This window comes from Tachyglossus aculeatus, chromosome 13 (genome assembly GCF_015852505.1).
Source record: "Tachyglossus aculeatus isolate mTacAcu1 chromosome 13, mTacAcu1.pri, whole genome shotgun sequence".
NCBI lineage: Eukaryota > Metazoa > Chordata > Mammalia > Monotremata > Tachyglossidae > Tachyglossus > Tachyglossus aculeatus.
In genome coordinates, this window is record NC_052078.1 from 23021456 (window position 1) to 23049021 (window position 27566).

The window sequence follows — 27566 nt, forward strand, 5'->3', positions numbered from 1 at the left end:
GCAGAGAGATCTTGGCCCGCTTGTTATTCTCCATGTCTTGAGGCATTCCACATTGGAGAAATGCGCCACAAATTCACATGCTCTCCCAGAATTTCCCAGTCTCTCCTCTCTGGGAATCTTCTCCATGGAGCCCTGAGATGGTATCTGTGACCAGACCTGTGGCCCCCCAAAAGAACGCAAGCTTGTCCTCTAGACCATAAGCTCACTGTGTGCAGGGAATGTGTCCATTTTTTGTTATGCTGTACTCTCCCAAGCACTTAGTATAGTGCTCTGTACACAGTAAGTGCTCAATAAATACGATTAAATGAATGAAGGAAGGAATGCTTTCTCCTCCCAACCATGGCATGTGGGGGGAAAGCAGAGTGAAAACTCCTTGAAGGCAGGGCTCTTGTCTACTGAGTCTACTGGACCATACTCTCCAAGAGCTTAGTGTAGTGCTCCGCACTTGGCGAGCGCCCGATGACTACCACTGACTGATTTAGACTCACCCATTTCATGTGGAATTTCGTGGCACAGGATGGCGACGGCGGTGGTGACGCCCGTTTCCGTGGAGGACGAGAAGGCTGCTCCGATCACCAGGCCGTCGGCAAAGTTGTGAAGGCTGTCTCCCAACAGGACCATTATCGCCAGCCGCCCAATCGCCTTCCCTGGAGACCGAGCGGAGGGAGACCGGAAGGGAGTTTGTCTCCCGGGCCTCAGTTTCCTCATCTGTAAAATGGCCATTCAACACCTGCGTTCTCCTCCCCCTTTATAGATCTGTGAGCCCCGAATGGGGCGGGGACTGTGTCTGATCTGATGACCCCGTTTTTACTCTAGCGTTTAGTACAGTGGTTGGCACTACAGTAAGCTTTTATTGAATGCCGCGTTTATTGTTGTCAAGGAAACGTTTCTGAATGAATCTGACATTTTCCCTCTGACCTGGAATTCCTGATCCCTTTGTATCTAATAGATCACTACTCCCTGCACCTTCAAAACCCTCCTGAAACCACATCTCCACCAAAAGGTCTTCTCGACTAAGCCCTCATCTCTCTACTGTAACACCTGCGTACTTGACTCTGTACCCTTTTAGCAGTTGGTATTCACCCCACCCTCAGTTCCACATTATTTATGTACTTAACCATAATCCCCCCCTCTCCAGTCTGTAAGGTCTTCATGAAGACAGAATTTGTCTACCAGAGAGAGAGAGAGGATGGTGCATTCCCTCTTGAGCTCAGGTAGCTGCTCTCAGGGCTCTGGCAATTAATTAATCAATCAATCTTATTTACTGAGCACTCACTATGTTCACATTGTACCAGGCGCTTGGGAGAGAACAATATAACGGATATGGTGGGACATGTTCCCTGCCCACAGCGAACTTACACTCTAGAGGATTTCCATGGTTTCATTCTGCAAAGTTTTGCCAGTCCTTGTGAGGTGGGAACGCCTATTATTATCCCCATTATATAGATGAGAAAACCGAGGCCCGAGATCTCAAGTGAGATTCTTAAGGACACGGAGAAGTGCTTAGCAGAGACAGGCCTGGGACCCAAATCTCTTGATCCTTAGGTAGAGACATGCCACTATTTCACTGCTTTCCATTGAAATTTGATTTAATTTTGTTTTTATTTCAAAGAATCATGAAAATAATTGTGGCATTGCTATGCATTGGCCAAGCACCGTACTAAGCGTGGGGATAGATACAAGACCATTGGGTCAGACCTAGTCCCTGAATCACACGGAGGTCAAAGTCTAAGAGGCAGGATGGGTATTGAATCCCCATTTTACAGGTGAGGGAATCGAGGCCCAGAGAAGTGAAGTGACTTGCAAAGATCACACAGCAGACACGTGGCAGAACCAGAATTAGAACTCATGTCCTCTGAATTGTGTGACTTTGGGCAAGTCACTTACCTTCTCTGGGCCTCAGTTACCTCATCTGTAAAATGGGCTCATCTATGAGACCCATTTGGGACAACCTGATCACCTTGTATTACAGAATTACAGAATTTCGCCAGGCCGGCGCCTATTCCTCACACATCTTATTGTTAAACCCTGCATACAATGGAATCGGTTATGCTAAGCCTTTAGGGAAAATGCAGTCAATGCCGCTTCTGCTGGAGTACGAGGCTACGGTGGACAACACACAGCAGACAAGTGGAGTCGGGATTAGAACCCATGACCCCTGACTCCTAAACCCGTGTTCTTTCCACTGAGCCACAATGCTTCCCATAAACATCTGTAAACTATACACTTTGTGTCCAGAAATGCGGTGTGGGGGTGCGAACACGGAGTGGATATATAATAATAATAATATAGAAGCAGTGTGGCTCGGTGGAAAGAGCCCGGGCTATATACGTATATATGTTTGTACATATTTATTACTCTATTTATTTATCTTACTTGTACATATCTATTTTATTTATTTTATTTTGTTAGTGTGTTTGGTTTTGTACTCTGTCTCCCCCTTCTAGACTGTGAGCCCGCTGTTGGGTAGAGACTGTCTCTTTGTGTTGCTGACTTGTACTTCCCAAGCGCTTAGTACAGTGCTCTGCACACAGTAAGCGCTCAATAAATAATAAATTAAATAAATAAATAATTAAATAAAGAAATGAATTAATAAATCAAATTGATTGATTGAGTGATTGAATTCCAGACCCGTATTCCTTCTACAAGGCCAAGTTACTTCTCAGTTATTCAACCCGGCATCAGATGCATCTACACAATGATTTCACATTGAAGAAGTATCGATTTCCTCGGACACATTTGATCTTTTTCTGTGGTTTTGAACTCAAATCTTGGGCAGAAGACTCATGCACCTGAACCGATTTCAAGGATCCCTGGGCTTGGGGTGAGGGCTGGATTGTGTTATTATTCTTTGAACTTACAGTCTTTCTGAACTGGCTGCGGACTGGATTTCAGATCCAGAATCCTGACTTCGGGCTGAACTAAGCCTCGATAAACTGCTCCACATTTCAGCTAATTCCATACGTCCCAGCAAAGGGCGGCTGGACAATGTCACCAGGAGCAGGAGACTCCAAATATTTTGATGTCGAATCTGTCTTCTCCGGTAGGGGAAAATTCCAGCGAAATAAACCGGTAAATGGGACTGTATTTCTCGAGCGGATTGGTTTGAATCAAATACCATTCCTTGATTTATAAAGTGGAAGGGAAGAACAGGAAGGCTATCCCAGAGGAAGAACTGGACAGAGGACTTAGTAATAAGGAAAAAATTATAATATGATGTCTGTGACCTACTTGGAGGAGGTAACCAATTGTGGTGTTTTTAAGCACTTACTGTGTGCCAAATACTATACTAAACACTGGGGGAGAGCAAACGCAGACCCAATCCCTATCCCACATGGGGTTTACAGTGTAAGGGGGTGGAAGAACAGATGAGACTCTGAGGCTCAGATTAAAGGAAGTGACTTGCTCAAGGTCACACACCACGCAAGAGGTGGAGTCAGAATTAGAACCCTGGTCTCCTGACTCCCAGCCCTTGCTCTTCCCACTAGACCATGCTGCTTTTCCAAAATCACCTTTGGAGACTGAAAGCCTTCCTCTAGACTGTAAGCTCCTTGTGCACAGGCAATGTATCTACCAACTCTGCTGCATTATACTCCCCCAAATGCTTAGTACAGTGCTCTGCACACAGTAAGTGCTCAATAAACGCAACAGATCCTTTTTATGGTATCTGTTAAGTGTTTTCTATGTTTCCAAACACTTTACTAAGCATTGGAATAGATACAAGTTAATCAGGCTGGACACAGTCCCTGTCCTTCATGGGGCTCCCAATCTTAATCCCCATTTTACAGATGAGGCCGCTGAGGTCTAGATAAGTGAAATAACTTCCCCAAGATCACACAGCAGGCAAGTAGTGGAGGTGGGATTCATTCATTCATTCATTCAATCATATTTATTGAGTGCTTACTGTTTGCAGAGCACTGTACTAAGCGCTTGGGAAGTACAAGTCGGCAGCATATAGAGACAGTCCCTACCCAACAACGGGTAAGTCTTTTGGAACTCGCTCCCCCTTCATTAGAAGCAGTGTGGCTTAGTGGAAAGAGCACAGGCTTGGAAGTCAGAGGAGGTGGGTTCTAATCCCGGCTTCACCATTTGTCTGTTGTGTGACCTTGGGCAAGCCACTTAACTTCTCTGTGCCTCAGTTACCTCATCTGGAAAAAGGGGATTAAGACGGTGAGCCCCACATAGGACAACCTGATTACCTTGTACCTCTCTCAGCGCTTAGAATGGTGCTTGGCACTTAGTAAGCGCTTAACAAATACCACAGTTATTATTATTATTATAAACCTAGGTCCTTCTGACCTCCGGGCCCGGGCTCTAACCACTGAGCTACGCTGCCTCTCTATTTTTTGATCGACTGATTGTGCAAGTATGATGTTATAGAAACTTAATGACTGCCCAGCCCGGAGAGAAGGCTGGTCAGAGAAAGGACCCAGCCCACCACAGTGAAAATTAATTAGATGGCTCCACGGAATAGAATGCAAACATTTATAAAAGAATGGAAGTCACACATCAAAGGGCATATTTAACCAAACACAAGCAAAGAAGCCCGAAGAGCTATCTCTCGAGTCAAAGGCTGTTACTTTGAAAACTATTAGTAATGAATGAGTTCCAGCGTGAAATGTCAGTAATGAGACAGCGTTGATTCAGACTATGCTGTCAGAGAGGAATTTTTCAGCATACTGAGGCAGTGGATATTGTCTCAGTGAGAAGGAACTCCAAGGGATAGAGCACAGGACCTGGGTTCTAATCCCGGCTCTGCCACTTGGCTGTTGTGGGACCCTTCACTTCACTTCTTGGTGCAACAGTTTCCTGATCTGTGAAAAGGGGAATAAAATACCTGTTACCCTTCCACCATAAACTGTGAGCCCTACATGTGACTGCAACTGAGCCCATCTGACTATCTTGTAATTACCCCAGCCCTTAGTACAGTACCTGGTCCTGTACTGTAACAAACACTACAAGCATTATAATTAAGCTAATGATGTCCCTCAAAGAGTCCATATGGGATTTTCTAGTACTGTCTTTAAATCAAGCTTGACAGTAAGCTGTTATGGGCAGGGAAAATGTCCCCTAATTCTGTGTACTGTACTCTCCCAGCTGCTTAGTACAGTGCTCTGTACATAGTAAACACTCAATAAATACAATCAACTGATAGCCTTAGGTTAGCAGGGGCTTTTTTCATGGCAAGAAGCCTCAAAAAGATCTTTTCCGTCTCTTTCCCAGCACTCAGAGAAGCAGTAGGTCCTAGTGGATAGAGTAAGGGCCTGGGGAGTCCTCTGGGACCTGGATTCTAATTCTGACTCTGCACGTGTCTGCTGGGTGACCTTGGGCAAGTCACTTCACTTCTCTGTGCCTCAGGACCTCATCTGTAAAATGGGGATCAGGACTGTGAGCCCCATGTGGGACAGGGACTGTGTCCAGCCCAATTTGGTCATATCCACCCCAGAGCTTAGAACAGTGCCCGGCACATAGTAAGCACTTAAATGCCACAGTTGTTGTTAATATTATCATTATTACTTACGCTTTCCTTTAGAGGCAGTCAGACTGTCTGCAGAATCTCTGGCTGGCTCAGAATCTTCTGGACTTCTCTGTTGAGAATAGAAAGCAACAGGGAATCAAGATGGACAGTCATCACTGTCTTATTACCACAAAACTGAACTACAAATTTGCCAAGAAAAAGTGGTCCCTAGGGTGGGAGGGGGAGACCACTGGGAGGGAGTAATAAAAATAATAATGATAGTATTTGTTAAGTGCTTTCTATGTGCCAAGCACTGTTCTAAGTGCTGGGGTATATATAAAGTAATCAGGTTGTCCCACATGAGGCTCATAGTCTTATTCCCCATTTTACAGATGAGGTAACTGAGGCACGGAGAAGTGAAGTGACTTGCCCAAAATCACACAGCTGATAAGTGGCGGAGCCGGGATTAGAACCCACGACCTCTGACTCCCAAGCCCACGCTCTTTCCACTAAACCACGCTGCTGGGTTCTAATCCCAGCTCCGCCACTTGTCTGCTGGGTGACCTTGGGCAAATCACTTCGCTTCTCCGGGCCTCAGTTGCCTCATCTGTGAAATGGGGATTAAAACTGTGAGCCCCAGGTAGGATAAGGATTTTGTCCAACATAATTAGTTTTGTACCTACCCCAGTGCTCAGAACAGTGCCTGGCACTTAGTAAGCGCTTAACAAATACCATAAAAAAAAAAGATAAATCAGGGGAGAATTGGTGAATCCAGTCATTTCTGGGTAACCGGGATTGCTTCCAGATTCCTGGTCCATCAGAAAGAACACCCTCACAAAAACCCAAGACTAATGATTGATCCCAAAGAACAGCACATTTTCCTCCCACTCACACAGAGCTGAAAGAGCAAGGTCTGGCGTCTACCAAATAACACCGAAGAAGCTGACAGTTGGAGCCCCTCAAGGGGAATCCTTAGCAGATCAAGGCCAAAGCCCAGCTTTTATAAACACGTCCTTGGGGCCAGAATACCTGGCCTGCTTTTTCCTGAGTTTTACAACCACATCCCATATCTCGTGATTCCACACGCTCATCCTCTGCTCTTTTGAACACTTCTTAAAAAGGGAAATGGCCTAACGAGTGGAAAGAATCCAGGTGTGGGAGTCGGAAGACCTGGGTTCTAATTGCGGCTCTGCCGCTTGCCTATTGTGTGACTCTGAGCAAGTTGCGTGGTGGTATTGGTTAAGTGCTTACTATGTGCCGGGCACTATATTAAGCGCTGCGGGGGACGGGAGGAATACCAGCAAAACGGGTTGGACACAGTCCCTGTCCCACATGGAGCTCACAGTCTTATTCCCCATTTTACAGATGAGGTAACTGAGGCCCAGAGAAGTGAAGTGACTTGCTCAAGGTCACACAGCAGACAAGCGGAGGAGCCGGGATCAGAACCGATGATTTTCTGACTCCCAGGACCGTGCTCTATCCACTAGGCCATGCTAACTTCTCTGTGCCTCAGTTTCCTCATCTGTTAAATGGGGTTTAAATCCCCGCTTCCCTGAACAGTAATCCGCTTTGGGACAAAGACTGTGTCTGACCTGATTATCTTGTGTCTACCCCAGTGCTTCACACATAGTAAGTCAACTATTTATTGGGATTACTCTGACCTTCCCATTAAACTGTAAGCTCTTTGTGGGCTGGATATGTGTCACTTTGTTATTCTGTACTCCCAAGGGCTTAGTACAGTGCATCGCACCAAGTGGGTAGTCAATAAATGCTATTGTTACTCCTTCCCCTCCTCCTATTAGCCTTATTATTATGGCATTTGTTGTTATTATTATTATTGTTAGCCTTATAATAATAATGGCATTTATTAAGTGCTTGCAATGTGCAAAGCACTGTTCTAAGTGCTGGGGAGGTTACAAGGTGATCAGGTTGTCCCTCGGGGGGCTCACAGTCTTAATCCCCATTTCACAGATTATGGCATTATAGAAACAGTGTGGCTTAGTGGAAAGAACACGTGCTTCTGAGTCAGAGGTCATGGGTTCGAATCTTGGCTCTGCCACTTGTCAGCTGTGTGACTTCGGGCAAGTGACTTAACTTCTCTGTGCCTCAGTTACCTCATCTGTAAAATGGGGACTAAGACTGTGAGCCCCACGTGGGGCAACCATGGGGCTTAAAGTCTAGGTTGGTGGGTTGAATAGATACTGAATCCTCGTTTCACAGGTAAGGAAACCGAGGCCCAGAGAAATGAAGTGACTTGCCCAAGGTCACACGGCTGGCTAGTGACAGAGTGGAATTAGAACCCACATCCTCTGACTCCCAGACTGTGCTCTATCCACTAGGCCACGCTACCATTACTTTCCAAACGATGCTAAAGTACCCAAGAAGCAAATGAACTTGCAGTCTTTTAAAAATGACAGAGAATATCCTGTTCATGCAGCATTTGTAAGTTAATTCCGGACCAACTTCGGTTGAAAAGATATTTGTTTTATCAACTTGGAAAGTTCTCAGAACATCTCCTTGAGTCAGTCAGTCAATAGTATTTATTGAGTGCTTACTCTGTGCAGAGCACTGTACTAAGCAATTGGGAGTGCCCACAGTGAGATTACAGTCTAGAGGGGAAGACAGACATTAAGATAAATAAATTGGATGGATAAAGGGAGCAAGTCAGGGAGATGCAGAAGGGAAAGGTAGAAGAGGAAAGGATGGCTTAATCAGGGAAGGCCTCTTGGAGGAGATAGGCCTTCAATAAGGCTTTGAAGTTGGGAAGAATAATTGTACATTATTAACTCTGTGACTGGGAGACTGACAAAACCAGTGAAAAGTGAATTAAAAATAAATATATATTTTTATATGTATATATATATATATATATATATATATATATATATATATATATATATATAAAAATAGCTTATATAGCTTATATAGTTTCCCATCTCCCCTATGGCTGGTCATTTGGTCAATAACTTCAGCCTGCTCCCTGAAGCCTTCCTCATTAACCAGATGGCTTACAAAGAAGCAGTATGGCCTTAAGGATAGCGCACAGTCCTCGTAGTCAGGAGAACCTGAGTTTGAATCCTGGCTCCACCACTTGTCTATTGCGTGAACTCAGGAGTCACTTAACTTCTCTGTGCCTCAGTTACCTCATCTGTAAAATGGGCATTAAGACCGTGAGTCCCATGTGGGACAAGGTCTGCACACAACCCGTTTGCTTATATCTACTCCCATGCTTAGTACGGTTCCTGGCACATAGTAAGCACTTAACAACACAGCGTGGCTCAGTGGAAAGAGCACGGGCTTTGAAGTCAGAGGTCATGGGTTCGAATCCCGGCTCCGCCACATGCCTACTGTGTGACCTTGGGCGAGTCACTTCGCTTCTCTGAGCCTCAGTTCCCTCATCTGTAAAATGGGGATTAAGACTGTGAGCCCCGCATGGGACAACCTGATCACCTTGTATCCCCCCAGCGCTTAGAACAGTGCTTTGCACATAGTAAACACTTAACAAATGCCATCAAAAAATAAAAAATACCACGATTATTATTATTATCATTGTTTCAGGGGTTGGTGGATGTTTCTGGGGAATCCGTTGTCATTAAGAAGAGACAATCCACCAGGAAAGCCAGGTTGAAGTGCTCTGATTATTTAAATCCTTGATCGGAGAGCCAGGGGAAGAGGAGATGAGGTCGAGAACATACTGGACACCTGCAACCTACCAACTGGAGAGTGGAAGTGGACTTGTCTCTGCCGGGCAGGCCGTCTAATTCCAATTCTAGGCTCGGGTCTGGGGGCAGCCTCTCCAGCCCATCAGCTACGGGAAAACCCTGCCGAAGGAGGAGAGTTTCAGGTTAGTTCTGAAGCCCGATGCCAGTCAAGTCGGTCAGTCGCATTTATTGGGCGCTTACTGCATGCACAGCACTGTACTAAGCACTTGGGAGAGTACAACTCAACAGAGTTGATGGACACATTCCCTGCCCACAACAAGCTTACAGTTTAGAGGGGGAGACAGACTTCAGTATAAGTAAATAATGTGTAGCTCGACTGATCAATATTTATTGAACAATTACTCAGGGCAGAACGCTGTGCTAAGTGCTTGGGAGCTCTCCTCTAGTCCAGCTCATTAATAAGAATGGTTATAGTAGCTGTTAAGTGTTTACTATGTGCCAGGCATTGCACTAAGTGCTGAGTTGGATACAAGCAAATCAGGTTGCTTGTACCTCACAGACTCAATCCCCATTTTACAGATGAGGGAACTGAAGCCCAGAGAAGTGAAATGACTTGCCCAGGGTCACACAGCAGACAAGTGGCGGAGCTGGGATTAGAACCCATGACCTTCAGGCTCCCAGGCCCGTGCTTTAGCCACATCACCCGGTCCCAGCTCTAAGCCTAAGAGAAATTAGACAGGGACCAAAGAAACTCATGAAGAGAGGGAGGCAAATATTGGCTTGGAAAAGAAGATACCACATAGAACATGGTTGCTGCTTTTCTTTGTGCTTCTGATGATGACCTAGGCTATATCATCCTTGAAGAAAGGGATCGTGTCTACTGATTATATGGTATTGTGTCCTCCCAAAAGCTTAGTACAGTGCTCTGCACACCAATCTGTACCAAGTAAGCACTCGATACAGGTGCTTGATTGAATCCACATTAAGCATGGCCTTTAGCAATGTCAGAGCACTCTCCCTCACTCTTTTTTTTTAAAAAAAGGTATTTGTTAAGCACTTACTCTGTTCCAGGCATCATATTAAGTGCTGGGGTAGATACAACAACATCAGGATGGACACAGTCACTGTCCCTCATAGGGTTCACAGTTTTAATCTCTGTTTCATGACTGAGGTAACTAGGGCCCAGAGAATTTAAGTGATTTGTCCAAGGTCACACAGCAGTCCAAGAGGAGCTGGGGTTAGAATGCAGATCCTCTGAATCTTAGGCCTGTGCTCTCTCCACTACAAAATGCTTCATACCCTAAGTCCTCAGCTCCCACCAAAATTGGACTGTTTCTCTGTGTTATTACAAGGGATATCGCATGCCAATTTGAAGGGATTAGAGACTGTGCTAACGACGCCAACAAGGACTAATGCCAACTTCTTCACTATACTGCAATCTCATCTATCTCACTGCTGAACTCTCACGCAAATCCTGCCTCTGGCCCGGAATACCCTCCCTCTTCATATCTGACTGACAATGACTCTCCCCAGCTACAAAGCCTTACTGAAGACACACCTCCTCCAAGAGGCCTTCCCTGACTAAGCCTTCAATTTCTCTTCTCCCATTCCCTTCAGTTTCACCCTTGTACTTGGATTTGCTCCCTTTATTCACCTCTTCCTCAGCCCCACAGCACTTACGTCCCCATCTGTAATTTATTCATTTATATTAATGTCTGTCTCCCTGTCTAGGCTGTAAATAATAATAATGATGGTACTTGTTAAGCGCTTACTATGTGCAAAGCACTGTAAATTCACTGTGGGCAGGGAATGTGTTTACTACCCTGCTATTTTGTTATGTTGCACCATCCCAAGGGGTTAGAATAGTGCTCTGCACACAATAAGCTTTCAATAGTTACCATTGATTGATTAATTGATTGATTTCCTGATGGGTCTACCAACACTGCCATATTGTAATCACTCAATCAATCAATCGCATTTATTGAGCGCTTACTGTGTGCAGAGCACTGTACAAAGCGCTTGGGAAGTACAAGTTGGCAACATATACAGTCCCTACCCAACAGTGGGCTCACAATCTACTCTTCCAACTGCCAAGTACAGCACTCTGTACACAATAAGCGCTCAATAACTGTGATTTATCAATCAACTGAGGTCCAGTGACCGTGTCTAATTGTCCCCTGTGTATTCTTTCCCAGAGCTTAACACAGAGCTCTTCACCCATTAAGCTCTTGGCCTAGTGGATAGTAACACTCAACTATCATAGCTTTTGTCATCCACGGATGAAGATTTCATTCAGCCATCGAGAGGCGATGGAGAATTCAAATAGCAAAAAAAGCGTCGGAATCCACAAGAGGCCACTTCCTTATCCCAATCTGGCCCGGAGTTCGACATTTCTAGAGTTTGGTATCCTGGTCCTTCCAAGCTCCTGTCCTTCTGGAATGTACCAGTTTCCTACAGGTCTTTCCACAAAACGTTCCCCCGAACATCAAAGTCTCCACCTGAGGTTTTCAGGGGTTAACAACTTTCAAAACTGCCTGAGCCAGTGTTCAACTAACCATGAGAAACCACTGTTGGAATGTGGTAATTCCATTAATTGGCTCTTTTGAGTGTTAAGAGCTTAGGGGAAACAGCATGGCTTAGTGGATAAAGCCCAGGCCTGGGCTTCTAATCCTGGCTCTGCCACTTGCCTGCTGTGTGACCTTGGACAAGTCACTTAATTTCTCCATGCCTTAGTTTCCTCAACTGTAAAAGGAGGATTTAATGAGAATTGAGTAGGAGTGTGGCCTAGCAGATAGAGCATGGGCCTGGGAATCAGAAGGAAGGGCTTTCTAATATTCCAGCTCTGTCACCTGGACTGCTGTGTGAATCTGGGCAAGTCATTTAGCTTCTCTGTGTCTCAGTTCCCTCATCTGTAAAATGGGGATTAAGATTGTAAACTCCCTGTGGGACATGGACTGGGTCCAACCTGATTACCTTGTATGTGCCCCAGCACTCAGTAAAGGGACTGGAACATAGTAAGTGCTTGACAAATTCCATTAAAAAAAAAAAAATATATCCTAATCTCTTCTACTTAGACTATGAGCCCCAATATGGGATAGGGACTGTGTCCAAACTGATTAACTTGTATACAATCCAGCGCTTAGAACAGTGCTTGATTCATAGTAACAGGTTAGCAAATGCAATAATAATGTTATTAATAATAACAATAAGGATCATATGGAACCCAGCAAGGTGGCAATCAGGAGTCAACCTGGGTGGAGTTGTACAGGAAGCAGGATCCCAAATTCACACGTGGCCTCTTGTAAACCAGGAGATTCCTTATCTGTAAGGAATTCCAGTAAACTACATTCGACACACCTCCAACACAGGATCGGAAGCTGGAGGAGATGATACCTTGTCCCTCCCGGGCATGAGCAGAACGAAGCATTTTTCAATCAGAAAAAATCCATGGATTCCTCCAATCACACCCAAAAGTTTCCAAATGTATTCCTTGCCCTCATGGAAATGGCCCGTCTTCTGGGCTTCCTGCTTGTGGAGGCCGAGAATCTAGACAAGGAGGGGAAGGAGCAGGAAGAATGAACGTGTTTTGTCGAGTGAGAAGGACTAATGGTTAGCCCAGAGCTTAGCATACAGTGCTGCCTCCCTGGGTGGCCACAGATCTTTCCCCAGGCCTGGCGGGAGGCTGGCCCTCCTCCACTATTCTTTTTTATGGTATTTGTTAAGCACTTACTACGGGTCAAACACTGTTCTTAGTGCTGGGGTAGCTACAAGTTAATCAGGTCAGACAGACACAGTCCTGGTCTCACATGGGGCTCACGGTCTTAAGTAGGAGGAAGAACAGAAGAAGTGAAGCACTGAGAAGTTAGGTGATTTGCCCCAGGTCACACAGCAAGTAACTGGATTAGAACTCGGATCCTCTGACTCTCAGGCCGTGCTCTTTCCACTAGGCCACACTACCAGGTTGGACACTATCCTTCCCCTCTTTCCTCCCCCAAAAGGTCCATGATTAGTTTTTCCTCCGCTGGAGAAGGATGGATGGTCACTGGGGTTTAATACAATGCCAAGCACTTAGTATAGTACTTTGCACACAGAAAGCACTCAGTAAATGCGATTGAAGAAGAAGAGGGTTTTCCACATTGCCCGGGGAATTCTGACTCTACCTCCTGTGGTCAAGGAACGTGTCTACCAACTCTGCTATATTGTACTCTCCTGAGTGCACAGTACAGTGCTTGGCACACAGTAAGTGCTCAATTAATAGCATTGATTGATTGATTTCCCAAGCTCGTTGTGGGCAGGGATGCCTACCCTAGAAGAGTGGCCTAGTTGAAAGAGCACATAATCAGCACTCAAAAAATAAGACTGATCAATTGATATTATTAGAAAGGCCACGGGAAAGCTGCTGCATTCATTCATTGTTGTATTTATTGAGTGCTTACTGTGTGCAAAGCACTGTACTAAGCGCTTGAGAGAGTACACTGTAAAAAACAGATACATTCCCAGCCCACAACGAGCTCATAATCTAGAAAGCAGTGCTGCAGCAGCGGGAGGTATTTTTTAATGGCATTTGCCAGTCACTTACTACGTGCCAGGGACTGTACTAAACTCTCAGGTCGGTGCAAGCTAGTCGGGTCAGACACAGTCCCTGTCCCACATGGGACTCATGGTTTAAAGGAGGGAGAACAGGTACTTGATCCCCATTTTATGGAGGGGGAACTGAGGCAGAGGGAAGCGAAATGACTTGGCCAGGGTCACCCGCCCGACCAAGCGGCTTACCTGCGGGATGAGGTGGAGCAGGGCATCGCCGGAAAGCACCCCTATGGCCAGGCCAACGAACAGCTGCATGACCAGCTGGGAGTTGCCATGGCAGCCGCTGAGGAGAATGAGGCCTGGGCCCAACACAGAGCCCACAGTGATGAGCAGCACAGCCACCGTCCCGTAGCCATATCCTGGAGCCAAGAGAGCAGCGGCCAGGGGCTCTGACCAGCCGGCCACCGGGGAGGCCCCCTTCCCCATCCTCTCCCACCCCTTCGTCCCGTCCCCCCATCCACCATGGGGACCACCAGGGAGATCCCCCCCAAGCTGTCTGAGCCCAACTTCCACCCGGGCCTACGATACAACTTTCCAGTCAGGGCCAAAAAGACCCCAGAAGATGGCTCTTTCGGCCTGGGAGTGCTCTGCAACTTCACCCCCCTCCTCAAATATCCACCCCATCCGCACCCCATGTTTGGAATGAACGATGTCCAACAGGTCCCCGTCTGGACCTCCGTTGACAGTGCTAGAAGAACCCGTCTGTGGTCCAGTTGGACGGAACAGCACTAATCGTCGCTGAAGAGTGTCCTCCATTTCACGGCCCCACCCACTGCCCTGACTATCGGCCCCAGTGGCCATGGAGCCCCTTTTCATTCACTCGATGCATTTATTGAGCGCATACTGTGTGCAGAGCACTGTACTAAGCGCTTGGGAGAGTACAATATAATAATAAAAGAGACATTCCCCACCCACAACGAGCTGCCCGGGCTAAATCCAGGAGGTCAACGGGGAGGAGGAAGCTTTCCCCCTCAGCTTTCTTTTCTGGCTGAGGGGAGGCAGTTGAGAGGCCCCGATTCTTCCATCCACCAAAGGATACAGGACTGAGCTGGCCTAAGGTAACCCTCCCCTTCCTGGCTTCCTTTCTGCCTTTCCCCTGACCCCAGAGAAGGAGGAACGACAAGTTAAGGAGGTGTCAGGCCTGCCCCATCCTGTGGTGCCTGTGGTAACCAGTCGGCAGGTGGGAGAGAGGCCTCATCTGAGAGGCCACGGGGAGGAACTGAGGCACGCAGCCCCTAGATTTCTGCTTCAGGGGCTTCCCACGTGTTGGGGGGGGGGGCGGGTACCTCCCCTTCCCGCTCCCTGGGGCATGCCCACGATGTGAGATGGGAAGAAACAACATCCGGGATGTGGAGAGAAATGGCACCTGGTCAACTGGGAACAGGGAAGGTGTCCGTTTGCTCTGGGAGCTAATAATAATAACAGTAACAATGATAATGATAAGTGTTCTTAATTGTAATAATAGGATGTGTTCAGTGCTTACTTTGTGCGAAGCTCTGTACTGAAATTCAAGATAATCGGAGCAGAAGCATGGCCTAATGGAAAGATTCCAGGCTTGGGAGTCAAAGGACCTGGGTTCTAACCTCGGCTCTGCCACTTGCCTGCTGTGTGACCTAGGGCGAGTCATTTAACTTCTCAGTGCCTCAGTTCTCCTCTTCTCCCTCCTACTTAGACTGTGAACCCCACAGGGGTACAGGGACTGTGTCCAACCTAATTCACCTAAATCTACTACCCCAGCGCTTAGAACAGTGTAGGACACCCAGTAAGCGCTTAACAAATCCATAAAAATGAAAATACAGATCAGAAACAGTTCCTGTCCCACATGGGGCTGACGGTCTAAGTAGGAGACAGGACAGGTATCGAACCTCCATGTGACTGGGGAGGAAACTGAGGTCCAGAGAGGTTAAGCAGCTTTCCCAAGATCACACAGCAGGCCGGAAGGCATAAAGCTCAGGTAATATGACCATCTGAATCCTGGGCCGGCCGAGCCCTTGTTCCATCCCTTAGGGAAGACCTCGTGTTCAGCACATGGTGGGGGTTCAACCCCCCCAGAGCAACCAGGACACATATCGGCATCACTAGGCAGCGAGCCCCTTGTGGGAGAGGGTCATGACGACCAACCCTGCTGCATTGTTACTTTTCCAAGCGCTTAGCCCAATGCTCCGCACACAGTGAATACCGCAGCTCAACTGACGGATCGACCCGGCCAACGGGGAGCGACACTCACTTTCCAGGGCCTCGGGGGGTGTCCGGACAGGCTGGGGGTCACCTGACCCGCAAGGGCAGGTGAGCAACGACTGCTGGATGACGGCAGGACTGATTTCCTGGAAGTTTTCCTTGGAGATGGAGCCCTGGCTGGTCGGCAGGAATATCTCGGCCAGGTCTTCGGCTGAGAGGCAGGCCTGGTGAGGAAGAACGTGGAAGGATTCGCTTTCAGTTGCCGACAATTCTCCGGCGGGGAGAGAGTTGGGTAGGATCGACGGGGTTCCGCTCAAACCGAATTCCATATTAAGAACAATAAAAAGAATAATAACTGTGGTATTTGTTAAGCGCTTACTATGTGCCAGGCACTCTAAGCATTGGGCTTTGGAGTCAAAGGTCATGGGTTCAAATCCCAGCTCCGCCAATTGTCAGCTGTGTGACTTTGGGCAAGTCACTTCACTGCTCTGTGCCTCAGTTACCTCATGTGCAAAATGAGGATTAAGACTGTGAGACCCCTGTGGGACAATCTGATCACCTTGTAACCTCCCCAGCACTTAGAACAGTGCTTTGCACAGAGTAAGCGCTTAATAAATGCCATTATTATTATTAGTGTTATTACAAGCAAATCGGGTTGGACACAGTCCCTGTCCCACATTCATTCATTTATTCAATCGCATTTATTGAGTGCTTACTGTGTGCAGAGCACTGTAATAAGCGCTTGGGAAGTACAAGTTCATAACATACAGAGACAGTCCCTATCAAACAATGGGCTCACAGTCTAGAAGGGGCTCACAGTCTTCATCTCTATTTTACTGATGAAGTAACTGAGGCCCAGAGCAGTAAAGTGACTTGCCCAAGATCACACAGCAGACAAGTGGTAGCACCGGATTAGAACCCACAACCTTCTGCATCCCAGGCCTGCGCTCTAGCCACCGCATAATGCTGCTTCTCCTGAAGAACATTCATTTCCGAAAGGAAAGAGGAGACTATTTCTGGGTCCAGGCTAATGAGTTACATTCGTTGTGGTTTAGAATGATAAATAGCAGCAGCTATTGAAGGTACACAAGTTTACGCAGAGCACTGCATTCAGTGACTATTGAGGGCAGAGTAATCGATAGATCAATAGTATTTATGACCATGTGCGGAGCACTGCACTAAGCGCTTGGGAGAGCCCACTACAACAGAGAATAAAGCGTGGGCTAGTGGATAGAGCCCAGGCTCGGGAGTAGGAAGTACCTGGGTTCTAATCCTGGTTCTGCAACTTGTGTGCCAAATGATGTTGGGTAAGTCACTTGACATCTCTGGGCCTCAGTTACCTCATAATAATTATAATTAATAATTATGGTGTTTTGTTAAGTGCTCACTACGAGCCAAGCACTGTTCTAAGCGCTGGAATAGATACAAGGTTATCAGGTTGTCCCACTTGGGGCTCACAGACTTAATCCCCATTTTACAGATGAAGCAGCTGAGGCCCAGAGAAGCTAAGCAGCTTGCCCAAGGTCTCACGGCAGACAAGTGGCAGAGCCAAGATTAAAACCCATGTCCTCTGACTCACAAGCCCATGCTCTTTCCACCAAGCCATGCCGCTTCTCATTTGTTCAATTGGATTTACTGAGTGCTTACTGTGTGCAAAGCACTGTATTCATTCATTCATTTTTTATTGAGTGCTTACTGTGTGCACAGCACTGTACTCAGCGCTTGGGAAGTACAAGTTGGCAACATACAGAGACGGTCCCTACCCAACAGTGGGCTCACAGTCTAGAAGGGGGAGACAGAACAAAACAAAACATATTAACAAAATAAAATAAATAATAATAATAATAATGATGATGATATTTGTTAAGCACTTACTATATGCAAAGCACTGTTCTAAGCGCTGGGGAGGTTACACGGTGATCAGGCTGTCCCACAGGGGAGCTCACAGTTTCAATCCCCATTTTACAGATGAGGTAACTGAGGCACAGAGAAGTTAAGTGACTTGCCCAAAGTCAGACAGCTGACAGTTGGCAGAGAACAAAAACAAAACATATTAACAAAATAAAATAAATAGAATAAATATGTACAAATAAAATAGAGTAATAAATACGTACAAACATATATACTGTACTAAGTGCTCATCCGTAAAATGGAGATTTAAGACTGTGAGTCCCAAGTGGGACAGGAACTGCATCCAACCTTATTAGTTTGTATCTATTCCAGTGCTTAATTCAGTGACCGGTACCTAGTAAGCACGTAACGAATACCGTATAAAAAAAATTGTAGACCTGTTCCCTGTTCCAAAGGAGCTTAGAGTCTAAAGGAATATTATGGATAGGTACATAAATGAGAGACTAAGGGTGGGGTGAATAGCAAGTGTTTAAAGGATTCAGATGCAATTTCAAGGGCAGTGCAAAAGATGGAGGGAGTAGAGGAAATGAGGGCTTAGTTGCGGAAGAGGAATTGGAAGAGATGTGATTTTAAGGAGGCTTTGGAGGTGGGGAGAGTGGTGGTCTGTCGGATATGAAGGGGGAGAGATTTCCAGGCCAGAGGCAGGACGTGGCCCAGGGGTCGGTGGGGGGACAGGCGAGAATGAGGTACAGTGAGTAGGTTGTTATTAGAGGAGTGAAATGAGTGTGCTGAGTTGTAGCGGGAAATCAGCAAGGTAAGAGAGAAGCGGGAAAGCTACTCCACTATAACGACAGACAGACACATTCCTGCCCACAGTGGGAATGAATCCAGGGAAAGCTGATAGAGTGTTTTGAAGCCAGTGTTTCAGAGCACTGACTGGATGCCTGTTAAGAGCAGAGGACTGTATAAGATTCTTGGGAGCATAAAAGGAGAGAAAGGGGATAAAGTCCCTGCCCTTGGGGAATTTACCAATTAAAGGGAGCAATAAATCTATACAGGTTGTGGACTACCCAGAGTTTGAGAGTAAGAATGTTGATTCAAATGATTAAAACAAAAAGTAGCCAATTAGATTCTTTTTTTAAAAAAAAAATGGTATTTTCTAAGTGCTTACTGCGTGTCAGTTGCTGTAATAAAAGCTGGGGTAGAAAACAAGCTAATCAGTTTGGACACAGTCCCTGTCCCACGTGGGGCTCACGGTCTTAATTCCCATTTTCCAGATGAGGTAACTGAGGCCCAGAGAAGTGAAGTGACTTGCCTTTGATCATACATCAGACAAGTGGTGGAGCCAGGATTAAGCCCAAGTCTTTTTGACATCCCAGACCCATGCTCTATGCACTACACCATAATGCTTCTCTTGATTGATTCAATCATTGATTCAAGTAAGGAGGTTGGTGATTAATCTTTAAAATATTTCCTCTGTCCTCCTTGCTCTGAATTCCTCCATTTCAGTTCACCATACGGCAGAGCATTGGCACCCTGCTTGTGTGGCACAGTTATGCTGCAGTGGGCATGGCTTCAATGCCAGGAAGCAGACTGCAATCGATAAGTACATTGAATGCCTTCTTCTGTTCGTGATTCTGTCCTGCCGTATGATATCGAGTATGGCCCTTGGCTTTTATTTTTGACTCAACTCTCTCATTCAACCCACATATTCAAAATATTCATTCATTCATTCATTCAATCAATTTATTGAGCGCTTACTGTGTGCAGAGCACTGTACTAAACGCTTGGGAAGTACAAGTTGGCAACATATAGAGACGGTCCCTACCCAACAGTGGGACTAAATCCTGTCGGTTCGACCTTCACAACATCGCTAAAATCCACCCCTTCCTCTTCATCCAAACTGCTACCACGTTAATCCAAGCACTTATCCTATCCCTCCCTGATTGCTGTATCAGCCTCCTTGCTGATCTTTCAGCTTCCTGTCTGTCCCCACTCCAGGCCATACTTCACTCTGCCGACCGGATCATTTTTCTACAAAAACTTTCAGTCCAGGTTTCCCCACTGCTCAAGAACCTCCAGTGGTTGCCCATTCATCTCTGCATCAGACAGAATCAGACAGAATCTCCTCACCATCGGCTCTATAACACTCAGTTACCTCGCTCCCTCCTATATCACCTCCCTACTCTCCTACTACAGCCCAGCCCACACGCTTCGCTCCCCAAAGAGTGATCTCACCCTGTACCTCAATCGCATCTATCTTGCCTCCGACTTCTCACCCACATCCTGCCTCTGGCCTGGAATGCCCTCCCTCCTCCTATCTGACAGACAATCACCTTCCCCCTCTTCAAAACCCCTTTGAAGGCACAGGACAGTCCTTGGCTCCAACCAGAGAACCAGTGGTGAAGTAACGAGATCTAGCAGAGCAGAGAACAATAATAATTATGATACTTGTTAAGCACTTACTATGTGCCAAGCACTGGGAATGAATCGAGTTAGGTTGGACACAGCCCCGTCCCACGTGGGGCTCACCTTAATAATAATAATAATGGCATTTATTAAATGCTTACTATGTGCAGAGCACTGTTCTAAGCGCTGGGGAATTTACAAGGTGATCAGGTTGTCCCACGTGGGGCTCACAGTCTTCATCCCCATTTTACAGATGAGGGAACTGAGGCTCAGAAAAGTTAAGTGACTTGCCCAAAGTCACACAGCTGACAAGTGGTGGAGCCGGGATTTGAACCCATGACCTCTGACTTCAAAACCCGTGCTTTTTCCACTGAGCCTCGCTGCTTCTCTATCTTCTTATCTTCTTACATTCTTATCCCCATTTTACAGATGAAGGAACTGAGGCCCAGGGAAGTGGTTTGCCCAAGGCCACACAGCAGACAAGTGGAGGAGCTGAGATTAATATTAAATAACTGTGGTTTTTGTTAAGTACTTACTATGGCCCAGCACTGTACTAAGCACTGGGGTGGTTACAAGCAAATCGGGTTGGACACAATCCCTGTCCCACGTGGGTCTCACAGTCTCAATCCCCATTTTACAGATGAGGGAACTGAGGCCCAGAGAAGAAAACTGGCTTGCCAACGGCCACACAGCAGACAAGTGGCAGAGCTGGGATTAGAACCCATGACCTTCTGGCTCCCAGGCCTGTGGTCTATCCACTAAGCCACGCTGCTTCCTTGGAATCAGCCTCCACATGAGCCCCCTGAGCTGACCTAAATCCAAAGTCTCCCGGGCCCCATCCGTGAAACTCCAGCAGACACCAGAACCAGTAAAACCAGCCCTTCCTAGAAGCCTTCCTGGCTGGGCATTACCGGAGTAAGAAAGCCGAGCGATTCATTCAGTCATACTTACTGAGTAATTATTGTGTGCAAAGCACTGTACTGAGCACTAGGGAGAATACACTATAACAACAAACAGATGCATTCCTGCCCACAATGACCTCACACTCTAGAGAGGGAGACAGACATTAATATAAATAAATAGATAAATAATTAGATAAATCAATAAATAGATAAATACATATGTGCTGTGGGGATGGGAGGGAGGATTAACAAAGGAGCAAGTAAGAGTGGTGCAGAAGGGAGTGGGAGAATAATAATAATAATAATTTTGGTATTTGTTAAGCGCTTACTATGTGAAAGCACTGTTCTAAGCACTGGGGAGGATACAAGGTGATCAGGTTGTCCCACGTGGGTCTCACAGTCTTAATCTCCATTTTTCAGATGAGGCAACTGAGGCGCAGAGAAGCTAAGTGACTTGCCCAAAGTCACACAGCTGACAAGTGGCGGAACCGGGACTTGAACCCATGACCTCTGACTCCCAAGCCTGGGCTCTTTCCACCGAGCCACGCTGCTTCTCTGAAGAGAGGAGGGCTTAGGGAAGGCTTCTTGGAGGAGATGAGACTTCAATAAGGTTTTGCAGTGGGGGAGAGCTATTGTCTGTCTGATGTGGAGGGGGAGGGAGAGATGGGACGGAAAACCTCTCTCCGCTCCCTGAGATGAGGGAACAGAAATACTGGCTCTGAGAATAGTTCCTGCAGCTTAGAGGAAGTTCCCTGGGGGCCGGCCTGCTTTTTATTCCCAGCCCCAGCCCCTCTGTGCCCGTTGGCGGCCCCGGAGCTATTTGGGACATCGGGTCTGAAGGCTCGGCGAGTCCCCGGCGTGAGGGCCGGGGGAGGTCAAAGGGGATCAGCCAGAGCCCTCTGGCCTCAGCAAATGTCCGTGGGGATGGTTAGTCCACTCGTCTTCCACAGCGGAGCTCTGGGGCTCTGGGCCCCGGGCAGTTTGACCTGCAAGTCGATTCCCTGGAGGTCGGCCAAAGAGGGGAATGTCCGCCAGATCCCGCCACCCCTCAACCTCATCCAGCCTCAGAGAGCAGACATGGGCCTCGCTATGCTCCTGCTGCCACCCACCCACCCCTCACACTTCGCTCCTCTGATGCCAACCTTCTTTCGTTCAGTCGTATTTATTGAGCTTTTACTGTGTGCACAGCACTGTACTAAGTGGAGTGCACTCTCCAAGTGGAGGAGGGATGAATAAAAGGAACAAGTCAGGGCGACCCAGAAGGGAGAGGAAAAGAGGGTTTAGTCAGGGAAGCCCTCTTTGAGGAGACGTGTCTTCGATAAGGCTTTGAACGAGGGGAGAGTCATTGTCTGTCAGATATGGGAGGGATGGCGTGCCAGGCCAGAAACAGGTCGTGGGTGAGAGGTCAGAGGCAAGAAAGATGAGATTGAGGCACAATGAGAAGGTTGGCATTAGAGGAACGAAGTCCTCGGCCTGGGTCGTAGTAGGAGAGTAGCGAGGTGAGGTAGGAGGGGGCGAGGTGGTGGAGTGCTTTAAAGCCAATGGTGAGGAGTTTCAGTTTGATGTAGAGGTGGATGGGCAATCACTGGAGGTTCTTGAGGAGCGGGGAAACATGGGCTGAATCTTTTTTGTAGAAAAACAGCCTCCTGGCACTGCCCTCCCACACGCATCAACCCCGGGAAAAGCGAGCCTACCTGGTTCCAGGAATTTGGGTGGCCTCCTGGGAGCTCCGCTTTCCTTCTGGCCATCACAGAGCCCCGGGGGACTTCATTGTCCCTGGGTCCTCCTGATCCCCAGCTGGTCCTAGGGGCCCCCACGGCAGGGTCACCGTGGTCACAGGGACGGCCAGCGCGGAGTAAACGGAGAAGCTGATCTAATTCTGAAATTTAAAGGCAGAAATGGAATCTTTCACAGCCAAGGTGGATAGTGAGGGGAGGGGAAATCCCTCTGAACCTCCAGACGGCTTCCAATCCCCTGATTGAGAGGCGGACAGAACACAGGCCTGGGGGGTCAGAAGGATCTGGATTCTAACCCCGGCTCTGCAACTGGTCTGCTGTGTGACCTTGGGTGAGTCGCTTCACTTCTCTGGGCCTCAGTCACCTCATCTGTCAAACAGGGATTAGGACTGTCCCACGTGGGACAGGGACTGTGTCCAACCCGATTAGATTGTATCTACCCTAGAGCTTAGTACACTGCCTGGCACATAGTAAGCCCTTAACAAAGACCGTTAAAAAAAATTCAGTTTGCAATTTTTTAAATAGAAACTTGGTGCTGAGGAAAGTTGTCAAGCCCTGGGAGAAAATTCCAAGTCCCCAACAAAGATCATCCCTAGTTTCCCCCGACCCTGGAGAGGGTGTAGAGGGGAGGGGGCTCTGTCCGGCTCTTGGTGACATACTCACCCTCCACAATCCCGTGTGCTGCTAACTATTCTACCACCCTACTCCCAGGGCGAGCCCTTCCTACCCAGGCCCCTGGGCTGACTGGGATATGATGCAGAGAGAATGTCTGCCACGTGGTGAGCACGTTAAAATACCATTAAAAAGTGCTTAACTAACATTATCATTATTATTATTATTATGTGCTAACGAGCCATCCAAGGCCCAGATTTTGGTGACCGGGGGTGGGACGGTTTAGGGATGGGCTTACCTTGTAGTCGGAGAGCGTTAGTTGTGTTGAGGGAACTGAAGACATAGTCCATGAAGAAATCAGGGGAGGGTAGTCTTGGATGGCCCAGACAGACCCCCTGAAGGGACAGGGTAATGATGGTCATCGCCAGCTGGGGAAGGGTACTGGCATCCGCCCCCTCGCTCCTCGAGATCCCAGATCGCCGCTCCAAATCGTCGACCCCCAGACACTGCAGAGTGACCGGAAGAAAGAGTGCGCTTACGCCATCCAGGTCTTCTCCCCAGCTACAGCCCAGCCTGCCCAAGTCGCTCTTCTAATACACACAGTCTTTTAGACTGTGAGCCCACTGTTGGGTAGGGACTGTCTCTATATGTTGCAAACTTGTACTTCCCAAGTGCTTAGTACAGTGCTCTGCACACAGTAAGTGCTCAATAAATATGATTGATGATGATAATACCAACCTACTTACTGTGCCTCACTCTGGTCTCTCTCTCGCCTTCATCCCCTTGCTCACCTGCCTCCCTCCTTCCTGGAGCTCCCTGCACCTTCAGAGCTCTACTAAAAATCACATCTCCTCCAGAAAGTCTTCCCCGATGAAGCTCTCATCTCCCCAAACTATTCAATCAATCAATCACTGGCAATTCTTGAGTACTTACTGTGTACAGAGCACTGTATTAAGCGTTTGAAGTAGGAAGTCACAATCCTTGCCCTTCAAGGAGCTTACAGAGGAGAGGACGAGGCAGATGTTAAAATAAATTGAAGATGGATATGCTCTGCGGGGCTGGGAGTGGGGTGATAATAAAGTGCTTAATAACAATAATGATGATATTTGTTAAGGTTTACTATGTGTCAAGCACTGTTCTACGCACTGGGGTAGATACAAGATAATCAGGTTGGATACAGTCCCTGTCCCACATGGGGCTCACGATCTTAATCCCCATTTTACAGACGAAGTGACGGAGGCCCAGAGAAATGAAATGACTTGCCCAAGGCTACACAGCAGGCATGTAGAGGAGTCAGAATTAGAACCCAAGTCCTTCAGACTTCCAGGCCCTTGCTCTATCTACGAGGCTGCGCTACTTCCCTGCTTCTTCAAGGGGTACAGTCCCAAAGGCATAGGTGACACGGATGGGAGGGCAAATAAGGCAAGTGAAGGCTTAATCAGGGATGGCCTCTTAGAGGAGGTGAGATTTTAGTAGGGCTTTGAGGAGGGGAGATTGGTGGTCTGGCCGATATGAAGAAGGAGGGAGGTTCAGACAAGAGGGAGGATGTGGCCAAGAGGTCAGCAATGAGACTGAGGTTCAGTGAGTAGGTTAGCATTAGAGGAGTAAAGTGTGGGGGCTGGGTTGTAGTAAGAGAGTAGTGAGGTGAGGTAGGAGCAGGCGAGGTAACTGAGGGCTTTAAAGCCAATGGTAAGAGGTTCTGTTGGATGCCGAGGTGGATGGGCAGGTTCTTGAGGGAGACTTGAACTGAATATTTCTGCAGAAAAATCGTTCGGGTAGAGAGGGAACTATGGACTGGAATGGGGAGAGACAGGAGGCAGGGAGACCAGCGAGGAGGCTGATGCAGTCATCCAGGAGGGACAGGAGAAGTGCTCGGATCAACATACTTGCAGTTTGGATGGATTTTAGCGATGCTGTGAAGATGGAATCGACAGGATTTGGTGACAGATTGAATGTGCGGTTTGAATGAGGGAGATGAGACGAGGGTAATTTGATAATTAGTTTTGGGAATCACCTGCTTAGAGATGGTATTTGAAGTCAAGGGAGAGATTGAGTACTCGTGGGGAGTAGGTGTAGATGGAGAATAGAAGGGGACTCAGAACTGAACCTCGAGGGAGCCCCACAGGTAGCGGGTGGGAGGCAGGGGAGGAGCCCGCAAAAGACTCTATTCTATCTCCTTTAGGCATCACCTATTTGTTACCGAATTGTACTTTCCAAGAGCTTAGTACAGTACTCTGCAGTAAGCGCTCAATAAATACGATTGAATGAATGAATCACCTATGCACTTGAGTCCTTTATTCACTAAGAACTAAGTCACTCACCAGTTCTTAGATACACATCCTTATATCCGGTCCCTTCCTCTATCTGAAATTTATTTTAGTATCTACCTCCTCCAATATTCTGTCAGCTCCTTGGCAGCAGTGATTATTTTTTTCATGGTACTCATTAAGTGCTTACTATGTGCCAGGCACTGTACTAAGCACTGGGGGAGATACAAGCTAATTGGGTCAGACACAGTCCCAGTCCCGCATGAGGCTCGCCATCTCAATCCCCATTTGACGGATGAGGTAACTGAGGCCCAGAGAAGTGAAATGACTTTCCCAAGGTCAAACAGCAGCCAAATGGAGAAGTGGGATTAGAACCCAGGTCCTCTGCCTCCCGAGTCCGTGCTCTTTCCACTAGGCCACGCTGCTTCTCAGAGATAAAGAAACCGAGGCACACAGAAGTGAAGTGACCTGGCTAAGGTCACTCAGCGGGCAAGAGGCAGAGCCAGGATTAGAACTCTGGTCCTTTGCCTCCTAGGCTCGTGCTTTTCCCACTAGGCAATGCTGCTTCTCTAATGCATTATTGTCAAGGATGGTGCTCAGAATTTACTGCCCCCAATACCCAAATCCTTCTCTTTGCCGGGTCTAAAATCCCTTTTTCCACGTAGCGGATCATCTTACTTGATCCCCAGAAGTGTTAAAATGGTGCCTCACTGCAACCAGGGCATCTTCCGTTTCGTTCCGAGAAAAGAAATTATGGTTTTCATCCCTCCTTAAGCTCAGGAGGCTGTGAAGAAAGAACGTGTATTCCTTGTTGCTCAGGCCGAGCTTGGACGAGCAAACGTCTTCCCGGTGAACAACGTAGTAGAGGAGGAGAAGGGAAATTCTCTGGAAAATTTCCTCCTCCGGACTCTCCCCGACATGTCCTCCAGCAATGAGAAGCAGAGTGTCAGGCTCAAAGCACTGCAAGAGAGAAACAGGAGAGGAAACCTTACCATTCATTCATTCAATTGTATTTATTGAGTGCTTACTGTGTGCAGAGCACTGTATTAAGCGCTCAGAAGAGTACAACATGACAACATAACAGGCACATTTCCTGCCCACGGAGAGTTTAGAGTCTAGACGGGGAGACAAACATTAATAGAAATAAATAAATTACAGATTTGTACATATGTACGAGAAGCAGCATAGTGTACTGGATGGAACAAAGGCCTAGGAGTCAAAAGGTCATCCCGGCTCTGCCCCTTGTCTGCTGTGTGATCTTGGGCAAATCATGTCACTTCTCTGTGCCTCAGTTCCCTCATCTGCAAAATGGAGATTGAGACTGTGAGCCCTACGTGGGACAGGGACTGTGTCCAACCTGATTTGCTTGTGTCCATCCCAGCGAGTAGAACAGTGCCTGGCACATCGTAAGAATGTAACAAATGCCATTATTTTCATTATTATTATTGTTACCCTTCCCCTCCTCATGCTTGTGCGCTAGGTCAGAGAAGTGACCACTGCCTGGTTTCTATCCCAAAGCCCCATGCATAAAGCCTTTACTGCCTTGGGGCATCCCAAGGCCGCTCATATCTGGGAGTCCCACCCTATTAAACTCTAAACTCCTCCAAGACTGTGATCCTGTCTTCCAACTCTGTTGCGTAGTACTGCCAAAGGCAATACAAACACAATACTCTGCACACAGTTAGAGGTCTATTCTATAAATACCTTTGATCAATTTCCCGAGCATTAGAAGATGGAATGGTAACTGAACTATTTCCCTGCGCCTTGGAAAGGTTAGTGCGCACCAAAAACAAAATTCTTCACAGATAATGTGCCACAAACTCTGAGATCATCTTTTGCTCTCTTTCCCTAATTTTACCTCCAAGAATTCATGACTGAAAAAGTTCCCCTCTGCTCCTCAAATC

General features: G+C 47.3%; 1 protein-coding gene across 1 annotated transcript in view; it reads right to left on the bottom strand.

The window, feature by feature from the left end:
* SLC39A12 (solute carrier family 39 member 12) overlaps nt 1–27566 on the bottom strand; it is a 42331-nt gene that overhangs the window by 13699 nt on the left and 1066 nt on the right. The window contains exons 2-10 of the mRNA XM_038755654.1: nt 26341–26622; nt 23694–23901; nt 22742–22926; nt 15935–16109; nt 13894–14066; nt 12514–12666; nt 9172–9279; nt 5522–5588; nt 489–647 (exon numbers count right to left, since the gene is read on the bottom strand). Of these exons, the coding sequence (XP_038611582.1) occupies nt 489–647; nt 5522–5588; nt 9172–9279; nt 12514–12666; nt 13894–14066; nt 15935–16109; nt 22742–22926; nt 23694–23901; nt 26341–26622 (1510 nt within the window). The remainder of the gene's footprint in view (nt 1–488; nt 648–5521; nt 5589–9171; nt 9280–12513; nt 12667–13893; nt 14067–15934; nt 16110–22741; nt 22927–23693; nt 23902–26340; nt 26623–27566) is intronic.